Consider the following 24,420-nt stretch of genomic DNA (forward strand, 5'->3'; position numbering starts at 1 on the left):
TGTATTGAAACGTAACCGGAGAACAAAAACTCTGTATTTCCGAATCCGGGTCCAGATTGTGGTCATTCTGGTGATCGGTATCGACGTTTCAATCCAGACGCCAAATTCCCTTCAGAAATGACCCATATATGAGATACTGGAACGGAAAGGCCCTCTTTCAAATCTAGCTAACATTCTGTTCAAACTCGCAGCTGCTGCGCCAAGACCGAAACTGAAACTGCAGAAGAATACCTGTAGGCATTTGGCTAGTTAACACAATCCAATCCGAAGCCTGTACTTTCCAACATTCCCATGGTGGTTGCCTTGAACGATCGCTGCGCCAGATTGCCCTCGGGTTTTTTTCAGTATGAAAATCTATCTATCTATCTATCTATCTATCTATCTATCTATCTATCTATCTATCTATCTATCTATCTATCTATCTATCTATCTATCTATCTATCTATCTATCTATCTATCTATCTATCTATCGTTTGTTTTTGTTTGTATATGTACTACTGTCGGCCGACGTTCGTTTGCTCGTCTGTTTGTTTTTCTACCAAACGTTCCATTAGCTGGGCTACAGGGAAGTCACGTGGCTTCCCAGTACCACAAACACAAGAGCCTTTTGAATTCCAGAAGTATTTTCTGAGCGACCGACACAAGCTCTTGGGGTCACGGACCGAATTTAAGAACGAAAATTTCCGTTCGTAAATTTTTTTTATTGTTCGATTTTATTCGAGTGTATATTTTGCCAGCCTACACCATTGACTGCATCCTGTTTTCGCGAAGCCCTTAGTATAAGAGATTCACTGTAAACAAAGGACCCGGATCTTTTTCGCTTTTATAGTAGTTTTTTTTTTTTTTTTGGAACAACCAAAATCATCAACGTGGCGCCGGCTTGTCGGGTGAGTAAGTAGCTATGAAGATATATTCTAACGCACGCTCATGCGCGCAGTTTAAATGGAATGCATACAAAAGAGGCACTGCCCCACAAACTATCCAAACAATTCATTGTTTAGCGTGGAAATCATATGACGGGACAGGAAGGAACACACACACACACACAACGCAAATATGAATTTGTCGCACCAACAAGGCCAGAAATATACCTTTGCTATCAAAGCAATAACACGGCACTTCAAAAATAACTGTGGAATCAACAGTGCGAAGGAAAACATTCGCAATCTGCTTAACAACATCACCGGGCCTAACACGCTGGGTGGCAACACAAGGTTAACATATGCCGTTATGCGAACCAAGTTTATTTACAGGACATTTTCACCAGAGTGCAACATATTTTGAGGAAAACGGCCAACATTCAAAAATTTGGTTTGAATATTTTGGTTCTACTAATCCATATGCCATGTTTAAGCGGAAGCTTTATTCTCGATCTTGACACCAACTCTAATTCTGTTCCCCTCTCTATCTCTCCCTCATTCTCTTTGTTGCTTTATAGCTACATGATAAACGTCGAAAATATATTCTGTTGCTGAAAACTGATAAAAAGATCTTGAAGAAATTGTTAGTTTATTTTAGATACCGATGTCAAGTTCCATTCATTTAAATGGACACTAAAGGGAAAAACGATTCTTCTCATATTAGTAAATTACAGATTCAAAATGTCGAAAACACCGCTCTCACCGCAAGAAGACGCTCGGTAAGCAATAAAACGCGCAAAAAGAAAACACTGGTGGCGACGCCGCCTTGAAAAATTCCCGCAACAGCTCGCCGTGACGTCATAGATTTTCGCGGCTTTACTGGCCCTGCATAGTTCTCAATTAGAAATAAAATTTAGTTCACTGTCCTCTGTGAGCGCCAGGGACTGAAGTCTCAAGAAATTTGTTTAAGCCAATATGTCTAAAATACTAAAGTATACTTTTAAAGTCCGCGACGTCACGCTGGCATTAATGTGTAGAGATTCCGGCGCGAAATGCTCTCTTGTTTTTTAAATAAATCTGCGTTGACAAAATTAATGACAACGAAGAATAATTTACCAGTCCAACTTGATTCATTCTTTCACTTCATCGTCTCTTGAAATCGTCTCTTAAAGTGTGCGTACGATGCGTGAACGCGGCGTCGGCGATGTAACATAGGCGTTCGCACAGCGCGCCTGCGCGTTGAGCGCCGCGTAGCGGCAAGAACTAGCTCGATCGCGCCATGCGTTCGTTCGCACGCTCTCCCCGACCTCCACAAACACAACATACGTAGTGGAAAGTGCGCGCACATGGCAGACAGGCTATCGACTCTGCGGTACTAAATTGTGTGCGCAGATTCCATTCTGAAGTCGCGTCTGTCGCGTCTGCGGCGGTAGCCGAGACTTTTGCTCCACGAAAGCAGTCACTAGACGGGATAGTCGGGGACGATTGTTGGTGCGTCGTAGCCGTTGGTTCGCATACAGTATTATAAAGAGAGGACAATTTACTGCGTGTAGTCGTCCTCTTTGGATGGGTAAGCTAATATTTTCTTTCGTAGTTCGATTCATTTTGGTCGATTTTCTCGATCTTAACTGCGGCATACAGTCGAGTGGAGTAGAGTAAAACCTTGTATCCGTGGCAGACACCCACGCCAGGTGATTTGCCAAGAACCGGGTAGTTTCTAAAAGAAAAATCTTAAATTGTAAGTTACATTTTGTCCATTAAAAAGATGAAAGTAATAAAACTAAAATAAAGTTTGAAAATATTACGAATAGACAAATACGACAATATGGATATAGGTATTGAAGCGGAGAATTTGAACCAAAACATAAACCAAATTGGAAAAGCAGGAAATCAGGAGCAAAGGTAGATTCTATAGCCTAAATCCCTTTGCGCATTTAAGAAAAAGCCACTGCATTTTTCAGCAATAATTCTTTTCAAAGCGTTATAATTTCCTTTAAAATTGCAGAAATTTCACAGGTTTCAAACAGAAATTCATCACTTTCCTTTAGCTTCCTCCGGTTCGCCTTTACCATTGTAGCGTGTGTTCTGTTCGTTTTCCGCATTTTTGTATTCTTTTTCAAAAATGTACCCTTATACTTTTTCATAATTATTTATTAATCCGCAGCAATGTAGTTATTTAATAATTTCAATTGCTGTTTTTTTTTCTCTTGAGTTATGCCATGTCACCTAATAGCTTTTATTAACGTAAATTTTACATGTTTGCCTTTGTTCTTTGTATTAATATTTCTTCTCATCATGCACAGGAGGCCCCATTACAACGCAACCGCGATGGCAAAAGACGTGCCGCTCCGTGCCCTTAACATTTTTGATGTTTGTAAACAAAGGCTGCGTTGCCTGCGCCAGCGGGCTGCTGCTTCCATGGGCGGGGAGTTCAGAAGTCGTGGTGTTGATTTCTTCTGCCGCTCGTGATCCAAGTCGCTGCTACTTAATTACCGCTTACTTCTAGGCCTACCAGATAGATAGATAGATAGATAGATAGATAGATAGATAGATAGATAGATAGATAGATAGATAGATAGATAGATAGATAGATAGATAGATAGATAGATAGATAGATAGATAGATAGATAGATAGATAGATAGATAGATAGATAGACTAGACAGACAGACAGACAGACTAGACAGACTAGACAGACAGACAGATAGATAGATAGATAGATAGATAGATAGATAGATAGATAGATAGATAGATAGATAGATAGATAGATAGATAGATAGATAGATAGATAGATAGATAGATAGATAGATAGATAGATAGATAGATAGATAGATAGATAGATAGATAGATAGATAGATAGATAGATAGATAGATAGATAGATAGATAGATAGATAGATAGATAGATAGATAGATAGATAGATAGATAGATAGATAGATAGATAGAAGCATTTATATCTACTCTTGTTCGCACTTTGTCAAAACGTCCCCATAGATGTTCTAAAGCGGCTCGAGGTTTCCTTCGCATGATCCCAACCACCCCATCTGAATCGGGAACCCGCGCATACATTTAACTTTTCTCTCTCTATCTTTCAAGGCAATAACACAATGACCCAGAACGCACCGAGAACGCGCATGGAAATAAGCGACGCGATATTTTGGCGCGGTTAAACAGTGCATACCGAGTATATCGACGTGATTGAGAACATGGCGATCGACTTTCGCAACAGTGCTTTACGCACTCAGTGCGACAAGCCATAGAGACTGCAGCAGGCCCGAGAAACGCGCGTCGATTTTTGCTGTTCCTACAGTGCGATGCCGTTGAACCGTCGTTCCCGCGAAACCAACCACCTGTTGTGATGCGCGGTGCGTTGACTGAGCATCGGAATGCCAGTGCGATAGAAGCGTCGCTGATGTTTACAGATGTTCGCATGTCGCGCTAATGAAGAGAAGGTGAAGTCGCGACAGTCGGTTACAACCTAAGAAAAGTATGTAAGCTCCGCCCACAGCAACAGGGCGCGCCTGCCCTTCACCCGTGAAAAGACAGTCGTGCTAGTTGGTTTCCGCTCGAACCGCAAGTGTTTTTTCTCTGCTGATGTAAATAGTGCGCATATGAAGAGGTACAGGTTCGTCGTTACTACCTAAAACATTACGTTTGGCTGAGCAGCGATGTAGAATCCCCGAAGACATTCATTAGGACGTTCAAGTTTCCGACCTAAAACCAGCGACACAAACGTGTCTTTATGGGAAAGCCAATTGTCTTTATGGGAAAGCCCCCCCTCCGAAGCTTTCTGCACGCCGCGTGGAGTTACACTGTCTTCACGGTCGGCTTACTTTTGACTCACCTCGTCATTGTGTGATTACGTCGTCGTAACTCATGGTGAGGTCACAAATATCGCCGATCTGTGACGTCATGATGACTTTTCTTCAAAATATCAGCGCAAATTTATACCTTGCACGTGACGTCATGGACAAAGATTCTTCACATATCAACATGGCTAACATGGCGCTCCAACATGGCTTCAACAGCTCCAACATGGCGGCTTTGGTGACGTCAAGGCAGCCTTGTCTCGTGGCGCTTGTCCTGAATCAAAGTGATAACTACGCCGACGGAACGTTATTGGCCTCCGTGTGTGAATAACAAAAGAATCTGCATGGGATGTACCGAAAAGTTTAACGTGACAGCACAAACTCCGCCTCCCACTATGTCTGTACTCAAACATGGCGGTTTCAATGACGTCAGTGCAAGCCATCTATAAAACAGGAAGAAGAAGGAATTCACAACATCACAAGCGCTATGTGTTGCGTTTTTCTCATGTTTTATTCGCGCTGCGCCTTTGAAGAACTATGAACCAACTCGCCCAAAACAAAAGTCTTACTGGTTCATGATGACGTCACATCTTCACCTTATCATATGACTCGTCTCGGAATCTCGTATGACGCCATCCTACTTTTGGCACCATTCGTGTTCACGCTGACGACTACTACGATGATCACTTGTCTGATGAGGCATATGAGGATTCAAAACAACGACCTTCACCGTCGGACGAGTTCAAAACACGCGCAGGCTCAGGCCGAGCGTCCCCGCATACCGTTGCTTTCGTGCCGTCCACAGTGTGCGCGCTGTGAAAGTCGCGCCATTGTACGCCATATGTACACGGCAAGCTGAGCGGCCGGTCCTGTGTACACATACGCGCCTGTGTCTGCGGCCTTGGTTATGACCGGCGCACATTCGCGAGCACACGTCTGTGCGCTGTCCAGTGGACGTCAGTGCGCAGCACTGTTTAAGTCGGCCATTGTCGAGATCAAGGCTAGCTGATGTGCGCCATTGAGCTGGCGTTTGCTCTGCGCATGCCTTCCGGCAGAATGCATGCTGTGTCACTCGCAATTTTGCAGCGAGATCGCTACGGCATTGGTGTTTGCGTGCGCCCCAGGTGAGAATGTGTAAATGGTATTGAACTGGGATCAACTAGTCCCAACTGGTCCCAGCCTAGAGACCCAAATGGTTCTATGTACAACTGGTCCCAGTTAGGTGCCTACAGGGACCAGCAGGCTCCCGTCGCGCGCGTTATTCAGACCTTGTGCTCACGAAAGAACTCACAGGCTAAAAATGTTTGTAAACGAAAATATTTCAAACAATCCTTGGGCTCCATTTAGGAAGTGTGCGAGCTAGCTGTCATCGGGGAGCCGCCTTCGATGATCCCATGTCCGCCATCATGGTTGGCTGAAAATTTTCTCTGGCGAGCCTTGTAGCGCTGAGAAACTTTTCCAAATACGTACCCTATAACGACGCATACATGTTAGTAAATGCGGTTGGCCAACAGAAAAGAAAAGCTGCAAACAAAAATACTTTGTGTGTGTGTGTGTGTGTGTGTGTGTGTGTGTGTGTGTGTGTGTGTGTGTTGTGTGTGTGTGTGTGTGTGTGTGTGTGTGTGTGTGTGTGTGTGTGTGTGTGTGTGTGTGTGTGTGTGTGTGTGTGTGTGTGTGTGTGTGTGTGTGTGTGTGTGTGTTGGCCCACTCCCCCCTTATAATGAGATGTAATTCTTCTTGGTTAGGCTTAGCAATTAGGCATATAGCCTAATTCGATACAAATGAACGGATACTAAAAAGTTGGGCGAGTTGGTGTTGGTTCATGATGAATCGGGGGCGCGAATAACACGCACAATAAAAGATGGACACAGGACGACGCGCTCCCGTGCGTTGTCCTGTGTCCATCTTTTCTTGTGTGCTGTGTTATTCGCGCCTCTGTTTTATCATGAACGGATAAGGAAATGGACTCTGATGACAACTTCTGCCGCTGTTTGTTTTTGTTTTCTAGTTGCTTCAGCGTGGTATTGCGTCCTCGTTTACCTGTTCAAGTGAAGCGGCCGAACAAACGAAAAGTGTTGTTTTATTGCCAAAGCCTCGGCCAGTGTCCGGCCATTGTCAGGGATACATAGTTCCATACAAACGAAAAGTGTTGTTTTATTGCCAAAGTCTCGGCCAGTATCCGGCCATTGTCAGGGATACATAGTTACATACATATATGCATGTATGCCCTGGCGAAGGCCGGACCCAGGCCGATACGTTGGCAATAAACGCTTTTCGTCTGTTCGTCCGCTTCACTTGAGCACCTGTAGTACTACAGAATCCAGGAGGAGCTTCAAGAGCATTAACATACATACATACATACATACATACATACATACATACATAGATACATACATACATACATACATACATACATACATACATACATACATACATACATACATACATACATACATACATACATACATACATACATACATACATACATACATACATACATACATACATACATACATACATACATACATACATACATACATACATACATACATACATACATACATACATACATACATACATACATACATACATACATACATACATACATACATACATACATACATACATACATACATACATACATACACACACACACATACATATAAAAGCTCTTCCTGGTTTCTCGATTCCTGGAGGAGACTGCAAACTATACGTGGCAGGCCATGAAGCATTGTCTAGATTACAATGTAAGCGCGCGTAAATCTAACTTTGAGTCGTTATTAGTGGGTGGCCCCTTGTTTTATACGTTCAGGAAGTTCAACAGAAATGCGCTTCATACCGCAGACGATAGCGGTACTGTCTACTTCCTCCAACCGTTAAATCTGAGGTCGATCACCCTCCCAGAGATGACAGGTCGTTATCAATATATATCGAGACAGCTTATCACAGCGATTCAATTCGGCACACAGCGTTTCTCGAATAATATTAAAAGGCGGTCTGAATTCTCTGGCTGTTAGCTATAGCTGTAAAAGAAGTACTAATCTTTGGTACGCTTTCCTCGCCTTCCGGGTTCACCTCTGACAGCTATAAGCAACACTTTTACAACTTGCTAAACCTGCGTGCGCATGTAACATCAGATTTATGTTTCATTGTTCTTTGTGATTAAGCCGAACGGTGTCATCATTTCGCAGTTACGGTGACGTTTTGGCAGTAAAAGCAAAATTTTGGGTAATGTGGACGTTTTGTCCTTTTTTTTAACTCTAGTTGCTGTTCTTTTTATAACTCGTCTTAGTTCCTAGCTTCGATGTCACCTGCTACTAACAGCAGCAATTGAAGTACAAATCGGGCAAATAAACTCTGTGCATCGGTGTACCTAAACTCGATCTAATTCTGATTCATTGCTCTTTGATAATTAGCACATTGACTGTAGCTTTCTTTTCAGTACCGTTGAAATGGTTACCATACGCTGTAAATGACCCAGACCATACGTCCAAAATACACATTTATCTGTGTTCTTTTCGGGTCACTGAGCGCTTCGATATGCCTGTCATGCGATCAGTTTTCGATGTTTCCCTTTTTGCAGATATTCGCGTGACGCTCGGAAGCGAATAATGCGCACGGTCGAAGGATTCCTGCGCAAACTGTTCACCACGCGGAAACGCAGACAATGTACGTAGTTTTAATCAAGCGGGGGGCTTGTGAAAACGCGTCACTGCAAAAACAAAGATGGTGATTCTTGTGTCGGGGTCTAGCCCTTCGCCTGCGTGTGAGTGGCTGGGCATATATACGTCAGGTGGCCTTTGAAAACACGTCATACTGAATTGCCTTGCGCATGACAGCACTCTTTCACAGATCTCGTTTGATCAGCGATACGTGTGTATAACCTTGGTCGTCGTGTCACTCATTACGTCACCGCTGACGGGTCCGTTTCGCATCTCGTTTGGTCAGCGGACGCGTGTATAACCTCGGTCTTCGCGTCACTCATTACGCCATAACTTACGTATTGTCCGTCTTGATGACGTATGCGTTGTCGTAAGCTAAGCCTAACAAGTGAGCCGTTAGGCTTAGCTTGGCGGCTGTAGTTGCTGGGTGATCGTGGCGAAGAGACTGGATGTGCTCGTCTCTGTGTGTGTGTATATATATATATATATATATATATATATGTATATATATACACACTCGTCTGTGTACTTCAATTTAGGTGCACGTTAAACAACTCCAGGTGGTCGAAATTTCCGGAGCCCTCCACTACGGCGTCTCTCATAATCATATCGTGGTTTTGGGACGTTCAACCCCAGATATTATTATATTCGACAAACGGTGGAGAGAGAGAGAAAGAGAGAGACAGGGAAATAAATTTATTTTGGTAGCCGGCAGATTGGTGGGTGGGCCAACACCGCCTAAATACCAACCAGCTGGATCATATTTTACATTTAAACTTCGCGAACGTACCGAGCACAATACTTGTTTGGAACATGTTCATACAGACGGTGCCCCTCGTGCATGCAGCAATATGGCCTGGAGTGATCGCGCCGGAATTTCAAGGTAGACAGAAAGAGAGCCGGGGGATAATGAAAAGATACAGAAAGTATAATTTAGAAGCGACGGCGTGTTTTCCTCGTCCCGTCAATCAACCTTGGGAAAAAAAGCTAGTGATACAGTTTTGAAGAGTAACAGAGGGGAAAGAAAAATAAAAGCAATTAGGATGACTGCCACATTTTGCATTGTGCGACGAGTCAGCGTACACATATATACACGGAGCACCTGGCGGATGAATTTAGCGGTATCTGTAGCGGGATCCTATTGGTCAGCACTTGCGCACTTCAACGGCCGTCGCTTGAGTCGTGTTTTTCACTCGGTCCCCGCATAGCAACAATGTGGTAGCACTGCGTGCGGCGAATTCTCATCTGACCTTCCTCTCGTGGTTTGTATATATCGCTCTGGTCTTTCTGCACACGTATTGGCTTTTGCACAAAACATTTTGTGACCTCGTTTGTGAACAACTGGCGTCGGAGATTCAAGGTAGATATATCGGAAGTATCATCAGACACCTACAACGCTTCATAAAGTGTTCATAACTTTTGGCGGTAGGCAGTGTCTGCTGTTTCAAACATAACGTATACTTGTCGATACTTATCTACTCGTGCGTTTCGTCGACGCCCTTGGAAATACTCGCGCTATTGTATACGTAACCATTGGTGTGCGCAGAATTGTCCGTAAGGAGGAGGGGGTTTGTCGCCTCCTTGGTCGCTTTTAAGTACGACAGAAGAGCTCGTCTGCCTTTCCGGGTTGTTCAGAAGTGAAACAAGACTTCCAAGTAGGCCCGTAGCCAGGAATTTCTTTCGGGAGCACTTCTTGAAGGCCTTGGCTATTTTAGAATACCTGTTTTAATTTTATTATTTATTTTCTGTAAAACATCCCCTTCCATAAGAATTTAGAGGCTGGGGGGGGGGGGGAGCCAGCCTTCCCCCCACCTGGCTACAGGCCTGCTTCCAAGATGATGATAATGATATGTGACGATTAATACGTGGAGGGCCAGATCTGGCCAAAGCTACCAAGATGTACTCTGTAAAAGGCCGGTCGTCATATCTACTCATGAGATTAACTATTTGCCTGCGGTTAACTAGATGAGGATGATAATTATGGTGACGATGATGAATGTGATGATGATGGTGATGATGACGTTGCATTGCTGATGACGGTGGAGGTGATGAGAAGGGTAGGGAATTTGCAATCCTGGGGTGGTATTCTGGACACTGTCAAATTCCGCCATACTGTGAAATTTCTTAACAGCAGCATTATAAGCCAATCAGAGAGGCCATAACAGCCCTCTGGGCCAATCAGAGTTCACCAGCATTTGGCAATGTCTAAAATAACACCCCAAATGGTGGTGGTGAGGATGATTATAATGATGATGTTGAATAGGTATCCAACTCATCAAGTTAGGACTCCGTATGAATGGTCGGTTTTTTCTTCCTCACCAGCCGGAGGGCCTCCTGATCGACCAACCCGCCGTCGCCGTGCTCCCGATTCGCCTCCTGCTGTCGGCGTCGTCGCCGCCGTGAGCGACACCCCCACCACGCCGCGTCCCGTGCCGCTTCACCACCAGAGTCGGCCGTCGTGCCCGGCGCCCGCCGACCCGTTCCGCTTCCGCGAGATGGACGCGCTCACAGAGATGGGCGTGGCGTACGCTCGCCAGGTGCGAAACGTGCGCCGTGCCGTGCTGGCCGACACCGGCGCCCTGCGCCAGTTCACGAGCCCCGGTCGCAAGGCCGTCGAGGAAGTGGAAGAGGGCCTGTTCCAGGTGCAGAGGATGCACAGCCATCTCGTGGCCAGGGCCAACAACTTAGTGTACAGGTATGATTTGAACACATGCGGTACCAACTATATACCTCCTTACTTATTTCGTAGGAAGACGTGCTGTCTATAGACCTTTTCAACTGAGAGAAGGCTCACCACCTTTCTGGAGGACAAAAGCTGACGTCACAGCCTCGGCAGTGCACTTTTGGGGGATCAAGCATATTAACTTCCTAATAGCTTCCTGGGCACCGCCCAGGGAGCCTTCTGTGAAAAGGTGTATATAGACATATTGGACTGAGAGAAGGAGCGTCGCCTGGCTGTTGCAGAACGAGTGCACAAAGGTTCACGTCGCTGCCTCGGCAGTGTATTTTGGGCGGGTCGCGTCTATTTACAACAGCCCAGAGAGGACTAAGGTGGCGCACAGGAAGCCTTCTGGGAAAAGGTGTATACAGGGTGTTACAGGAAATGTGTCCGAAAATCCTCAAAAGCGAAATATTTGTTCCTGCCTTCACAATTACTTTCTTGGGGCGGCAGACATCCTAAGGTTTCCAGAGACATCAACTGCGACAGTAATTTAAAAGTATTAATTAAGGGGATCCGGTCGAATCGCAGATTTTGAACCCTTCCTGCGAAGACGCTTGTGTATTGCATCTCTGTAAACAAATAAAATAAAAATAAATAAGTATGGTGATATCGGTTAATGTTTGCGTTCGTGCGCGTCACACCATGCTTGCCAATTCAGTTAGCAAACGAATGTTTCGTTCAATTTGTAAAGGCGATAAACGGTCCGTCAACACAGTGTTGACGCTGTGAAATTTGCCCTCTTTCGCATGAAACTGTCTTTCTTTCTTTTTTTATGAAGCCGATACTGAGGGGTTCACGCGCGACTTTATTTCACCTTGGCATTAAACCCTGTTGTACAACGTGTGATACAATGTATTGGCATATTCCACATTTACAAGACACGCACACTGTAATCATTTGCAGGTTACAAGATGTCTTGCTCCAGGAGGAGTCAAACCGACTGAGAAAACAGATGCATTGGATCGCAACACTGCCAGGTGAGTTCGAAACTCAATGAAAACAGCGAGTGCGCTTTCTTTTCTTTGAGCCACGGCTGGCCAAGTCTGTTATAGACCACCATGACGTCGCCAGACCGTTTGAACGCTCAGTGTGACGAAAACATGGCCCCCAAGATTTGTTCCTGAGTGACCCCCGTCGATCGCTTGGTGTTCACAGGAGAACATCGTTCAGGAGAACCTGAACGCGCGAGTGTCGACCGCCGAGTCGATATGCGCCGTATAATTGGAGCGCAGCGGCGAAATGAACGAGAATACGTGCGAGCGCGTGATGAGGAGTCCGTTGCAGCTTTCGCCTGCCGTTGTATTCAGTTTTAGGTTGAAAGCGCGACTCTAAAACATAACGTACAACTAACAAACGATAACGGTATCGTGAACGTTGGCACCGGGAAATCGTGCGGAACAGGAACGTATGAACGAGGTTAATGCCAAAATATTTTTAAGAAAATAACGGGGGAATTCAGAATATTAGGTATTAATTTACGAACAGCTTCTTCTTGCGAAATGAAAATTGCCTTTTTATTCGTGCTTCTCTCCAGTTCTCGTTGCAGTGACATTATTGCCGGTTCAAATCGCCCGCAAAATCCTCGCCCCGAGCTTCGTTTTATTGCATTGAAGCATTAAGCAAAGGTCTCCGGGCGCTGAATTAAACATTGCCTCAGAGATCAATATTGTTGTGCATTGGCCACCGCCGACACCACCAATCACAGATTTCAGTGATATATTTTCTTATAAAAGTTTGGCTATTTTATTCTTGACTATTTTTAACTATTCGTGACATCATACTGTCAAAGGATACTTCGATATGCCTGCTTCTATTGATGAAACTACAGTGTGCTTTCTAGAACACTGTAATGAAAGGGATGAAACGGAATCACAGCAGTCGTGTTACGGTCCCTAGAATATTTCATTTCGGAATCTTTGCTAGCCATTTGCGAATGCCTGCCCATTTTGTGAGCAAGCTGTGTCTGACAGAGGACGCCACTTTCTCAATTTTAAATCACAGTTTACGCAGTTTACAACGATTGGTTATGGTAACGTCAACTTCATCGCTGCCACCGCTGCACATGCAAGCAGAAAAGCGCTGAACGATAGCGGCACTTGCTAAAATTGTCCATGCTATTGCATTATATTTAAGTAAGACGGAACGTGGCGCCGCCGCAGTAAATTTTTGTCTTCATGCAATTTCGAATTTCTTTGAAACTGACCAGGCACGCGCAGGCTATTGGAGGGGCCACAAAGTAACAGCGGTTTTGCGTGAGAGCGCGTGTTTTCCTGCGAGGAGCCGAAGAACGTGTTCTTTTTTTTTACTTTCTCGCGTGCCGCCGCGAAGTCCGAAGCGGACTCTTCGACCATGAATCTCCAGGACTTGATGTCGAGCAGTTTACTGCTGGGTTTCCTCACGTTGGATCAGATCAACGAATTGATGCTGCTTCTAATGGCGCGTGAGGATCAGGAGACGACCGCGTCCAGCTCCGACGAGCAGTCTTCTTCGCCGAGTCCACCTCGACCCCAGGGATGGCGTCCCACGATGAGCGTGAATGACATTCTCTCCGATCCGCTGCTCATGTCGATCATGACGACCCGTCAAATCACCGATCTCATGTACATGAGGCTTCTCCAGAACGTGGGAACAGAAGACGATGATGGAAACAACAGTAGCAGTAGTAGCAGCAGCAGTTCTTCGAGAATCCGACGCGAAGAAGCCCAAAGGCGGAGGCTGGTGCGGCGGCGGCCACTCAGAAGCAGGCATTCGATCGTTGCGTAAGAAAAACCTAACCATCGAGTTTTGCGTGCCTAAGAACGTTGCTAGTACCGGATTATCTGTGTGTTCGTTTTCATTGTCCTTGTCTTGGTGCGCTTACCGTTTTCAATATGTCACTTTACCAACTAGCTTGGACCCAGCCTCTTATTCGATCAGTACGGATTATTCGTTAATCCGTTGCTAGCGTCCGTTGTTGTATTGATCCGTTGTTTAATCCGTTGCTGTAACGGATTAATTTTGGCTATCTGGAGGTATGTGACGCGCACCTAGATCTATGTGCACTAATGTTGTTGCATTTCGCCCCGGTCTAAGTTCGGCCGCCGTAGTTGGCAATCGAACCTGCGCCCTCTCGATAGCAACACACCTTAGCCTGTAGGCTGAGCGAGCCGTAGGCGCTGAGGTATTGCGTAGTAGAAAGGATTGGTTCGCGATCGGTAAAATTGGCAAGTTTCGTTGTTTTGCTTCGAGCGTAGGCACGTAGGGTCGGCGTGGCAGACAAAACATGGTCACATGTGCGCTGACTGTCACGTCTGAAGCGCGGCACGCGTTCGCCCACGCTTAACCGTCTTGCATTGGGTCTTTACAGCGAAAAGTAATACGTGAGGCATGCACACACTGCACACAGTTTCGCTTGCCCCCGTTTTCCCGAAAGGGCAAGGGCTCGTGACTTTTTCGCCCACACCGGTGGTCTTCGTGATGAAAGTCATCATAGATTTGCAACAGTTTTGTGTTCATTTCTGTGCCAGCTGACACTGAAATATTCGTGAACTTTATTCTAAAGTTATGCGTATGTACGAAGAGTCGCTATTTGGTTCAAAGAATGAATCGAATGGGATTCTGTGTTTGAAGTTTTAGAATATTCATGCAGCTTTACTACTTCTAACTCCTTTATTTTTTTCTCCTTGCAGCCGAAAAGCAGACATCGCAGGTACGGGATCGGGAACACGATCTGATAGTGAGGATAGTACGGATAGTGAACAAGAGGGACGCGATCTTGGCCGAGCACCATGTGGAGCAGCGAAGGTGAGTTCTTGACCTCCGTGTATGTTTCAGTCTACAGTCGGATAACGGTTCAGGCATCGAGTCAGGCAAGGAATCACGTTAGCAGATGTAATACAGCGTGATAGAAGAGTAAAATAATAACCAGGCTTCATGCAATATGAACCGCATAATGAGTGGGCGGTTTAAAGCTTCCCACCCATTACAAAGGGCTCAGCCATAATTCTTCATCAGCCATAGCATCAATAAAGTGTACATAATGCCTTGGCAGATGCGTAGTAGTTACCTCACTTCTACGTAGAATGCTGAATAATGTCGTAGTGGGTACTTCCCTGTTTCACAAAGTATGATTATGGCGCAGTGGGTACCTTGCAACTGTACCTGCGATAGTGGCCCAGGAGAGTTTACAATGGGCTCTAGAAAGGCCACTCCTTCAGCTTTCGCTGTGACTGTGCTGCGTGCTCGGCGCAAGCCTGGTATCTTTTTTATAAAGCCTATGGATGACAGCTATGGGCAATGCAATGAGGTGGCAGCACTGTAGACAGTGGTGCTATTAAATAGTGCTGTTATGATGGACTCGCGCTTTGTACTGTGATCAGCCTGCGAGAGCATTAACTGCCGTTCACAGTGCCGCCGCAAACTTCTGCACTCATTGCACAAACGATGCAATTTCAGATATGTGTTGCCGTCAGAACAGTGCACCTGATGACATAGTGTTTCTTGCGGCATTAAAGTGAAGAGCTTGATTGCTGTCCAGCAGTACTTACAGCTCACAGGAACAGCATTTGTACTTGCTTGTATTTTGCATTGAGATGCAGTGGCGGTGGGAATGCGAACCCACAACCTTTTAAGATCATGGCAAAACACAGCAACTGAGAATAGGAAGCATGTAATCTGTCACCTGGTGTTGCGTTGGCTTGTCATTCAAAGCACTTCTGTGCACTGAGCAAAAGGATCTTGCATTTCGAGCTCTAAGCAATCAAGTGACTGGAAGCAGTCTGATTAGACAGTGGCCGATTTTGTTGCCATTGCTTGTAACTGTTGTTTACAAGTATGTACTTGGGGTTTGGGCTTCAGCCGTGACCGTGATATGGGTATTGTTACACCAGGAATACAGAAATTTGGGCTAGTTTGTGGTAACTGAACTTATACATCTTAACAAGCGCAAAGCAACAATCACGCAACGAAGAGACACGTAAACAAGACGGACGCTAGACATCAGCTGAAAGTTCACCGACGCAAAACAATGGCATTGCACGTACATGCACAGAACCTAGATTCTCCTCATGTATGTGCGTTGCCATCGTTTTGCGTCGATAAACTTTCACTTGACGTCCAGCACCCGTCCTGTCGATGTATTTCTTCCTTGAGTGACTGTTCCTTTGTGCTGTTAAGACATCTGAGTTTCACAAGGATTTAGTTAAGTGTGATGAGGTTAGTGTCAAAATTGGCAGTGCATTGTTTCACCCTGCCGTACAGCACTTAGTGAATTGTGAGTACTGGCTCTAAGACTTTGTTCATGCTCTTGTCTATTCCAGGGCTGCAAACGAGCTGCGTCAGATGGAGAAGGAGTACCAACGGTGGCGAAGAGGTGAGTGTTCGTGAATATACACTGGTTGATTATAGCAGAACATTTTGTAAGAGCCTAACACAGAGGAAGCACTGCAAGTCGGTTCTACGGAATCCCACTAGTTGGCGGGATGGTTATGAATGAGAAATTTTACTGCCACCTGTATCTAGCACAGAGCTATGAGGAAATCCATACGGATTTCTCAGAAGGAAAGCTTCTTAGTTGATGAAGTTGTCCTCGTCCGGGAATCAAACGCAGGATCAACACCTTTCTGGGCAGTCACTCTACCAATCGAGTGCACCATGTCAATTGGTAGAGTTGCCAATTAATTCGCCCTCGAAGTGCCACTTGCTAGCATCCTGGTTAGCTCAACTGGTCGAGCAACTACCCCAGAAAGGCATTGGTTCTGGGTTTGAGTCCCGGACCAGGAGGAATTTTTCACCAAGTAAGGAGCTTTCTGTCAGAGAAATATGTATGGATTTTTATGTAGCTTCGGCCTACAATCGGGTGATTGTCAGTTTTTCCTTTCTTAGAGGAAGCACCAATATGAAGATCGTTTATCGTTCAGGAATTTTTTTCATGCATGTGCTGCGATGGAGGTTGCCGGGGTCACCAGATGTTTGCAAATGAAAATTGAGCGCTGAAGTGCAAAGGTGTCAAAAAGTATGTAGGCTCATCACGAAGGCCTTGGCGAACGTACAAGAGGTACTGCTGTAAAGCAGATTCACGCTAGGCTGCGGATTTTATTTGTGCAAAGCTTCCTATGCCTCTTATAACTTTTTGGGCGCTGCTGTGGTCTACAGCACGCTTCGCTGGGTTTCTCGCAACACCATGAGATAACAATTGCTATCTGCAACAGCATCTGCTCTGGCTGTGTGGGAGAAAAGAAAGATAGCAAGCAATTGCTTCCACTTTCTTTCACTCCCCTCCCCCATTGACACTGAGCCGTGCTCCCTTATGGGTTGCAGAAATAAGCGTCTTTTCTCATCATCATACCACTACTCTGTGGAAGTGGTGGTGCAGGCGGGGGGAGGAAAAAAACAAAACCAAAAAGCTCATCTTTGTGCATCTGTGGCTGAACCGTATTGAGGAAGCAAGCACTTCTCTGCCAATGGAAAGTAGGCAGCGAAAGTAAAAGAATGCAGTCAAGAGTTCGGCGAAAATTCATCTGGTCAGGCATTACTGGATGAGGTGAAACGCGGTCACTGACCAAGTCCGATGAAATTATCTGACGTTTCGGAACCGTGTACAGGTTCCTTGTGCACTGAGGTTCCTTGTTCATTGAACAAAGAACCTGCACATGGTTCCGAAGCATCAGATAAGTTTATCAGGCGTGGTCAGTGACCGTGTTTCATCTGAAAGTAAAGGAAACAACATATTTTAGCCATGTTATCTTTTACTGTTAGTGGGAGATGCAGAAGGACCATGTTATTGGGTACTGACACAGAAATTTTCAGTTTTTTTTTTTTTTTGTGCCAAATTAAAGGCCAATCCCTCAAGAGCCTAGAAAATATACTGGTAAGCATGAGTGCGCCCTGAAAAAGTAAATACAGCATATTTTTTAAAGCTCGTTTTGGTTTCTACTGTACCCTGATGTCACAACAGGTTATGAGCTTCCTGTCATGTGCTCATGCAAGATATCGTAATGTTTCCACGGCTGCTCTGCACACCGTGGCTTCGTTGGTCATGCACAAGCTGCATTTTTTAGTGTTTGGGTACCTGACATCATCACAGCTAGCCATACTGGTACGTGAAGTCACCAGAATCGACACTGTAGCCTGACGTCACGACAGTGTCGATGTCAGTATGTGCGCCATGCGATAATCGACTTTAATGTCAAAGTAGAATATCTTATCAGCATTTACTAACCTTCACACTTGCTCGGAGCCATCTCTGTATAAAGGGGATTCGTATGGCAGAGTAAGCTCAGCTTCGAAAATTGGTGTCGGTACCCCTCTAAGACACGCCAACAAATTGGCTCCAAAGCGTGCACTCAGCATCGAGGACCCAGGCTTGAAAGAAGTGTCGCACGGAACAGGCGCATCTTCGATATGCACTGAAACGTGGTGTTGACCGTTAATGTATTCTGGCTCAAAGACAGGAGGCAAGACAACGGCTTGTGGCACCCATGAAAGACTATGAGCATTGGTGAGCACTACAAGAGAAAGTAAAAAATAGCAACGCTTGGCGGCCATGGAAGATGAAAAGCTTGCTCAGCACCACTACTAGAAGCTGTAGGCAGAACGACAATGTCTTGCAACCATTGTAGACTAGGAGCGTGGCGAATGTAACAGCCAAAAAGTGAGAGATTAAGCAACAATGAGCAGCGTAGTTGCAAGAGCAGCACATCTCGTTTATCACTGTAAATGAATAGATGGCTTTCATTGACGTCACTGAAACCACCATGTCAGAGCACCAGCATGGGGTTACGCTACATTGGCGATGTCACAGAAATGTTATCAAAACATCACGTGCAGGATCTTTCGTTATTCACACACAGAGGTGTTCCTGCCACGTCGTTATCTCATTGAAGCAGGTTAACTGCAAGTTGTTTGTCGTCAAAGCCGCCATCGTGGTGTGCCAGTAAATTCAGAAACTGCATCCACGACATCACGTTCAAGCTATCTATACTTTGAAAAGTGCTGTGTAGGAGACGAATTGGTGGGACGGCATGCAGCATCCGCGATATACTTTGGTTCTTTTAGGAAGTCTGTGATAGTGCACTTGCACCAGTCGCAAAAACAAATACGTTCGTGCGTCAGAAACGGAGTCGAACTTTTTTCATTTCCCTGGACATTGTTTTGCTGCCACATAGCATACATTACTTTTTGGTGGTCAGTGCAGATGCCATGAAAAGTCACTATAGCCTCTGCAGCATTGCCTGCTATGTATGGGACACAGTATACTGTATTAATGTAACAAAGAAGGATTTCATGCTTAGGTTTAAGTTTCAGGTTTGCAATAGAATATCAACACTTCTCTTTGCCCCTCCCTTTTTTTCTTTTTTGAACCATTCCCGCTCCTTCACACCACCGCTAAATTATAGCCTTGGGCGATGAGGACTCCGAGTTCTGGGGCGAGTCATCGGAAACCTACGATCTTGGCGCCCCTTTTCCAGACTGGACGCGGCCCTCGACGGCGACGGCGACGAGCGCTGCGAAGAAGACCACAAGCAAGACGTTCCTGACGTTTCGCAGCTTCAAAAGGCGCGTGGCCAAGACGGTCGGCAGAGTGGCGTCGCCAAAGAAGAAGAAGGGAAAGCGGTCGCCGACAGCACCAGCGCAGTCGACAAGCACTGAACTGTGCTCCTCCAAGCTGTGATGCCCGCAGTTGTCCTCGCGTGTTCGTCACGTGTCTTTTCGAAGACTCATCTACAGGGTGCCGCGACGTCGTTGGGCCCGCGCTTCCAGTTGTATGTGTTTGCACGCTTGTGCGTGTGTGGATGCTGGGAGGTGACGGGAGCACGCGAATCGAAGCGCCCGCAGCCACGAACGAACAATCGGACTCTTGCAGCCACATCGCAATGTATTCTGTGCCTTGCGCTGTTGTCGTTACAGTTCCTATACAGAGACTATTTCGATCAATTGCAGCCCCGGGGAAGTGTGTGCCGGGCATTTTTGAAAGTGACTTTCACTTTTCCTCGAAACCCCACCCCTCTCGTCGGCGGCTTAACTGCACCTCGAAGTGTCAATCAAATGTGCCATTTGAAAGCCACAATGTCGACAATGAAGGCATGTACAGTGTGGGCTGCCGTTATGAGGAATGTCTTTTCAAACGTACCACTACCAGCTGCACCAGTCATACTTAAGGAGAAGCACAAAAAACAGTGGGAAATACAGAAGACGCTCACAGCACTGAGGTGTGGGCTTCTCCTTCTGTATGTCGTGTCATTTTTTTCGTTTTGTTCTTTGAAGTACATGCAACAAGCGCAACTATCCACACTTTTGCAGCAATCAATTTTATCAAAGGGGAAACGCAAATTCTGTTTCTACACATCAAGTGCACCTCGTACATAATGAGTGACGTTTCTTTTCTCTTTCTGGGCCAGCGATGAGGATAGTTGCCGTTCTAGAAAATCACCGTTGTAATGCTTGCAGCTTTTGCAGCTAGGATCTGGCAGTACTTTTTAATGTTAATCGCACAGTGTGTACAGTATTTATATTTATTACTGGCCCTTCAAATGCTCAAGTGAGACAAACGTAACATAGAGAATTTGGGCACCGACTAAGGGAACAGACCAGAGCAAAACATTCGTCCCGACCCACTCCCCGTGTTGAAGTTTGCACTTTTTCTTGCTTAGCGTAATGGACCCAACAATTGGATCACTATAAACGCGGCCATACTGTCAACCCCATATATGTGAAATATGGCACACTTTTTATCGCTTCTTATGACACTGAATGGGTTTGGCTAAATTGCGGTTACACTGAGTTTATTCTTTTCTGAATGTGCTCTTCAGGGCAGGTCATGCTGCACATGTGTCAGGTTGCATACATTTTGCTGCATTCACTCTAGTGTGAATATCTGGCGGAAGGATGTGTACACACAAACATCCACTTATGTCGTCAACCTAGTGATCATAGAATCCCGAATCAGCACAGGGTCCATGAGAGGCCAGTCAAAACGAAGCTGGTCTTCAAATTGTGATTATGTAGGATTGGTTAACGTGTGTCTAAATAAGAGTGTTATCACGCCACTGTGGCTTACCACGAGGTTGCGGGTTCGATTCCCCAACGCAGCGGTCGTGTTCTGATCGGGGACAACATCAGAGTGTTTGTGTACGATGCTTTAGGGGCCGCATTCTGATCAGGGACAGCATTAGAGTGTTTGTGTACAATGCTTTGCGGGCATTCTAAAGAACCATATATGGAGAAGATTAACTCTTCAACTTCATCATCTTTCATAACTGGTGGGCCAGTTGGTTAGTCATGGTAGCTTACGGCAGCGTGCATCAGAATGATAGACAACACAGAACATAAGAATAGACAACAACATAAGCGTTTACATATTTTTCTATTCTTATGTTCTGTGTCATCCTTGTTACTGATGCATGCTGCTACAAGCTATAATTGGCATATTACATTGGACGTTAAGCCTCACAGCTCGCTGCAGTTATTTTTTCATTTAACTTCTGTACAATGCACCACTGCTGCAGCTGGGAATCTCACCCGTGACCTCATCCATCGAACCACTGCAGCAAGTGTTAACTGTCTCAGTTTTATAAGCATAGCTGTAGCACTTTATGAAGGCCTTACACGTGTCTGTACCCCCTTCTGCAACTTTCAAAGCAACGGCACGATAATTGCTTACTACGTGACTGTTGTGAAAAACATTTTCATGGCCTTTTTGCCGCAATGCTGTGTTGTGTACAAAAAGGAAAAGCATGCCCCATGCGTTACATGCAGTGCCTTCTATGAGCCATTCAAAAGCTGGTCGGTTCCATTTGCCGAACTGTCAGGCATGCCTGTACTTGAGCATTTGCGTCTACATTGTGTTGTGTTGTTTATATCAGTACGACAGCTGTCGCACATTTTGGATACGCAGTTGTACGCCTTTGAGTGTGCTCCGTTAGAACGCGAAGTGTTGACATGAACAGCAACGTTTGTGTTCTTCCCAACAAGCATCACTGAGTGCAGTGGTCTCTTTGTGGGCATTAATGGCAGTCTGAGACTGTCGATGAATGTGCCAGTGACGTTTAATTGTCGCTACATGACTTCCTTGTAAATTTGCACAAGCCTTAGTGGTTGTCAGTGCCTATGCGGTCGACAAACTTCACTGTGTTGTCTTCGTTGTCACGTGGCACATGCCTAGTTGTCCGATGACAGTAGCCTGTAGTGCCTTTAATGTAACTTAAATATTATTGGCTGCATTGTTTTGTTGCTTGTAAACAGCCGTCAAACGGCAAACACATTCGCCAGCATCTTACTGCAAAACGAGACAGACATCCACGGTGTTTTTTTATAATAGCTTTGAAGCACAGCTGTCAACAAAGCATGCAGCTCACAAAATCAAGGTAGAGTTGAGTACAAAATGTGCAGTATGGTGCAGTGTCTCCGATGTAGCATGTGGAAAGATGGTCACTACAGCTATTGGAAACGTAAAAGGTAGTACATCTAGTCATGTGGTATATTACCGGTGGCATTGTGTCTCTAAGGCAATCTTGTAATGTGTGAGCATTCTGTTTGTGTAATTCATGTCACGTTTTGCTGTTGATCTCAAGAAGGCCGTTTTGAGCACCATAACATCAGGAGTTGTCATCACATCAGGAGTTTATCGTTTTTGCCACATGCGTTGAGAGACTACTTTCCTCACAGAATTAGCAAGTTGCCTTCTCCCGCCAAAACAAAATGAAAGGCGACACAGTGCCATAGCTTCACGTATACCTGCTGATGGAAGCTTGTAACATCTATAGGCAGCCTAATAATGTCTTTACTTGTCAGTATTTTGTAAAAGTGCCTGTTTGCCATTCACAAGTGATGAAAGCACCCTGCTGTTGACATTTCCGGAATATCTTGGTTATTTCTTGCTTAACAATTCCTCAGGCACACACATATAATTGCAGCTACTTTCGCACCAAGGCATTGCTTCCTGTGCATGTTTCGATTCGTTTTGATTAATTACACCTATTTTAGGATGATGATGTTCGCGGTAGCTTGGGATGTTATGGTAGTGGGTGAGCAGGATTTGAGCATCTTGTAATGGCAGCAGTGTCACTTGGTAAGCAAAACCTTCAATTCGTTCACTATTGGGCGGAAAGCTGCTCAGTAAAGCCTCACTCATTGATTGGTGACATGCTCTGCACTGCTGTGATTCAGACGAGTTAAACTAGTGGCAAAAGTTTATGGCACAAGAAAAAAAAAATAATCATTAGTTTCGCCCCAAAATGTGATACACTAGCTGCTAGTAATGCATTAGGGAACCGTGCCAAGAAGGGTTCGTCGTACTGTCAGCTGTTTAAATTGCACTAAACATTAGCATGTTAAGTTCAAAAGCTAGGTATCACACGTGCAGAGCCATACAGAACGCATCAACGTATCGTGCTTCACTGCAAACGATAGCTGTCACAACACAGGCATAAGTGCACACAGCTGAGAGAATCCATATGGACCGATGTCCGTTTTTGGCTGGATATATATTTCCTCAGTACAATGCACCAACTAGCCCGACAACTTGTTATAGTGACGTAAGCAGCAAGGAATTGAGAACAAATTTAGCAAAAAGATTGTGCCCTTTCAAAATGCTCATGCTGCATGGACTGCTTACCTTGATGTTTCATGTTGGCTTGTGTCAACATTTTTTATTTCTTTTCGCTTGGAGCAACGTCACATATGTCATAATCAATGTCGTAGGTTGCAAGAAGTAGCCGAGCCATGTGATGCGTCAATAAGTGCCATGTAGTTGCTCATCGTTTCTATCCGCACACTTGTGATGTTGGCAATTTAAATGCTGTTCAGGTGTGCCCGCATTGTTTGTGCTTCCATTGAAAGTAAATGCTTTACTCAAGCCTTGTGCAGTTCACATGGAAACCTTCGGTTCTTCGCGCTGTGACGAGTTCACTGCAACCTTAGTGTGAAATGTTTTTTTTTTTTGTATGTGGCCTCTTTGTGTGACACTGTGTTGTTGTGAATAGCTGTGGCACAATTTGACAGGCGGCTTTTTTGGTGTGATGCGACATATCGGAAATTGCCCTAGTCACCGATACGCTGTTGCCCTGTCACATGCAATGTACAGCAAAAAGAGTATTTTATCGTAGTGAATGTTTCGAGTTTTGCTCTCAAATCCGCAAAAATAAATTTTCTTTCAAAGTGCTTCCAAATGAGTGTCTGTATTTGATGTTACTTTGCTGTTTTCTTCCATCTCCTTCTGTGGCTTTGTGTAGCACAAGAATTTCGACTGTTCGAGTGTGTCAGTTCAACTCATAGACAAGTCGTACCACCGAAAAATGTAGACAGAGAAATGCAAAAGACAAAACACCTCGAGTAAAAATGCTGAGAAGCCAATCAGATCGGTTGCGTGAGTAACGTCAGAAGACATGCGAACA

At 45.1% G+C, this 24,420-nt stretch overlaps 1 protein-coding gene across 5 annotated transcripts in view; it reads left to right on the plus strand.

Annotated features, from left to right (window-relative positions):
• The window catches only part of LOC119400219 (uncharacterized), a 41,750-nt gene extending 17,578 nt beyond the window's left edge, over positions 1-24,172 (plus strand). The window contains exons 1-7 of one of the 5 annotated variants that reach the window (XM_037667226.2): positions 2,231-2,430; positions 8,250-8,335; positions 10,651-11,023; positions 11,954-12,027; positions 14,719-14,833; positions 16,348-16,400; positions 19,498-24,172. In XM_037667226.2, coding sequence (XP_037523154.1) covers positions 8,278-8,335; positions 10,651-11,023; positions 11,954-12,027; positions 14,719-14,833; positions 16,348-16,400; positions 19,498-19,700 — 876 coding nt within the window. In that variant the 5' untranslated portion in view covers positions 2,231-2,430; positions 8,250-8,277 and the 3' untranslated portion in view covers positions 19,701-24,172. Of the gene's footprint in view, positions 1-2,230; positions 2,431-8,249; positions 8,336-10,650; positions 11,024-11,953; positions 12,028-13,262; positions 13,810-14,718; positions 14,834-16,347; positions 16,401-19,425 lie in introns of those variants that run through there. The other 4 variants (XM_037667223.2, XM_037667225.2, XM_037667224.2 and 1 more) reach the window with 4 other exon arrangements.
• The last annotated feature ends 248 nt before the right edge of the window (positions 24,173-24,420 follow it).

The sequence above is a fragment of the Rhipicephalus sanguineus genome, chromosome 7 (assembly GCF_013339695.2).
Source record: "Rhipicephalus sanguineus isolate Rsan-2018 chromosome 7, BIME_Rsan_1.4, whole genome shotgun sequence".
Classification (NCBI taxonomy): domain Eukaryota; kingdom Metazoa; phylum Arthropoda; class Arachnida; order Ixodida; family Ixodidae; genus Rhipicephalus; species Rhipicephalus sanguineus.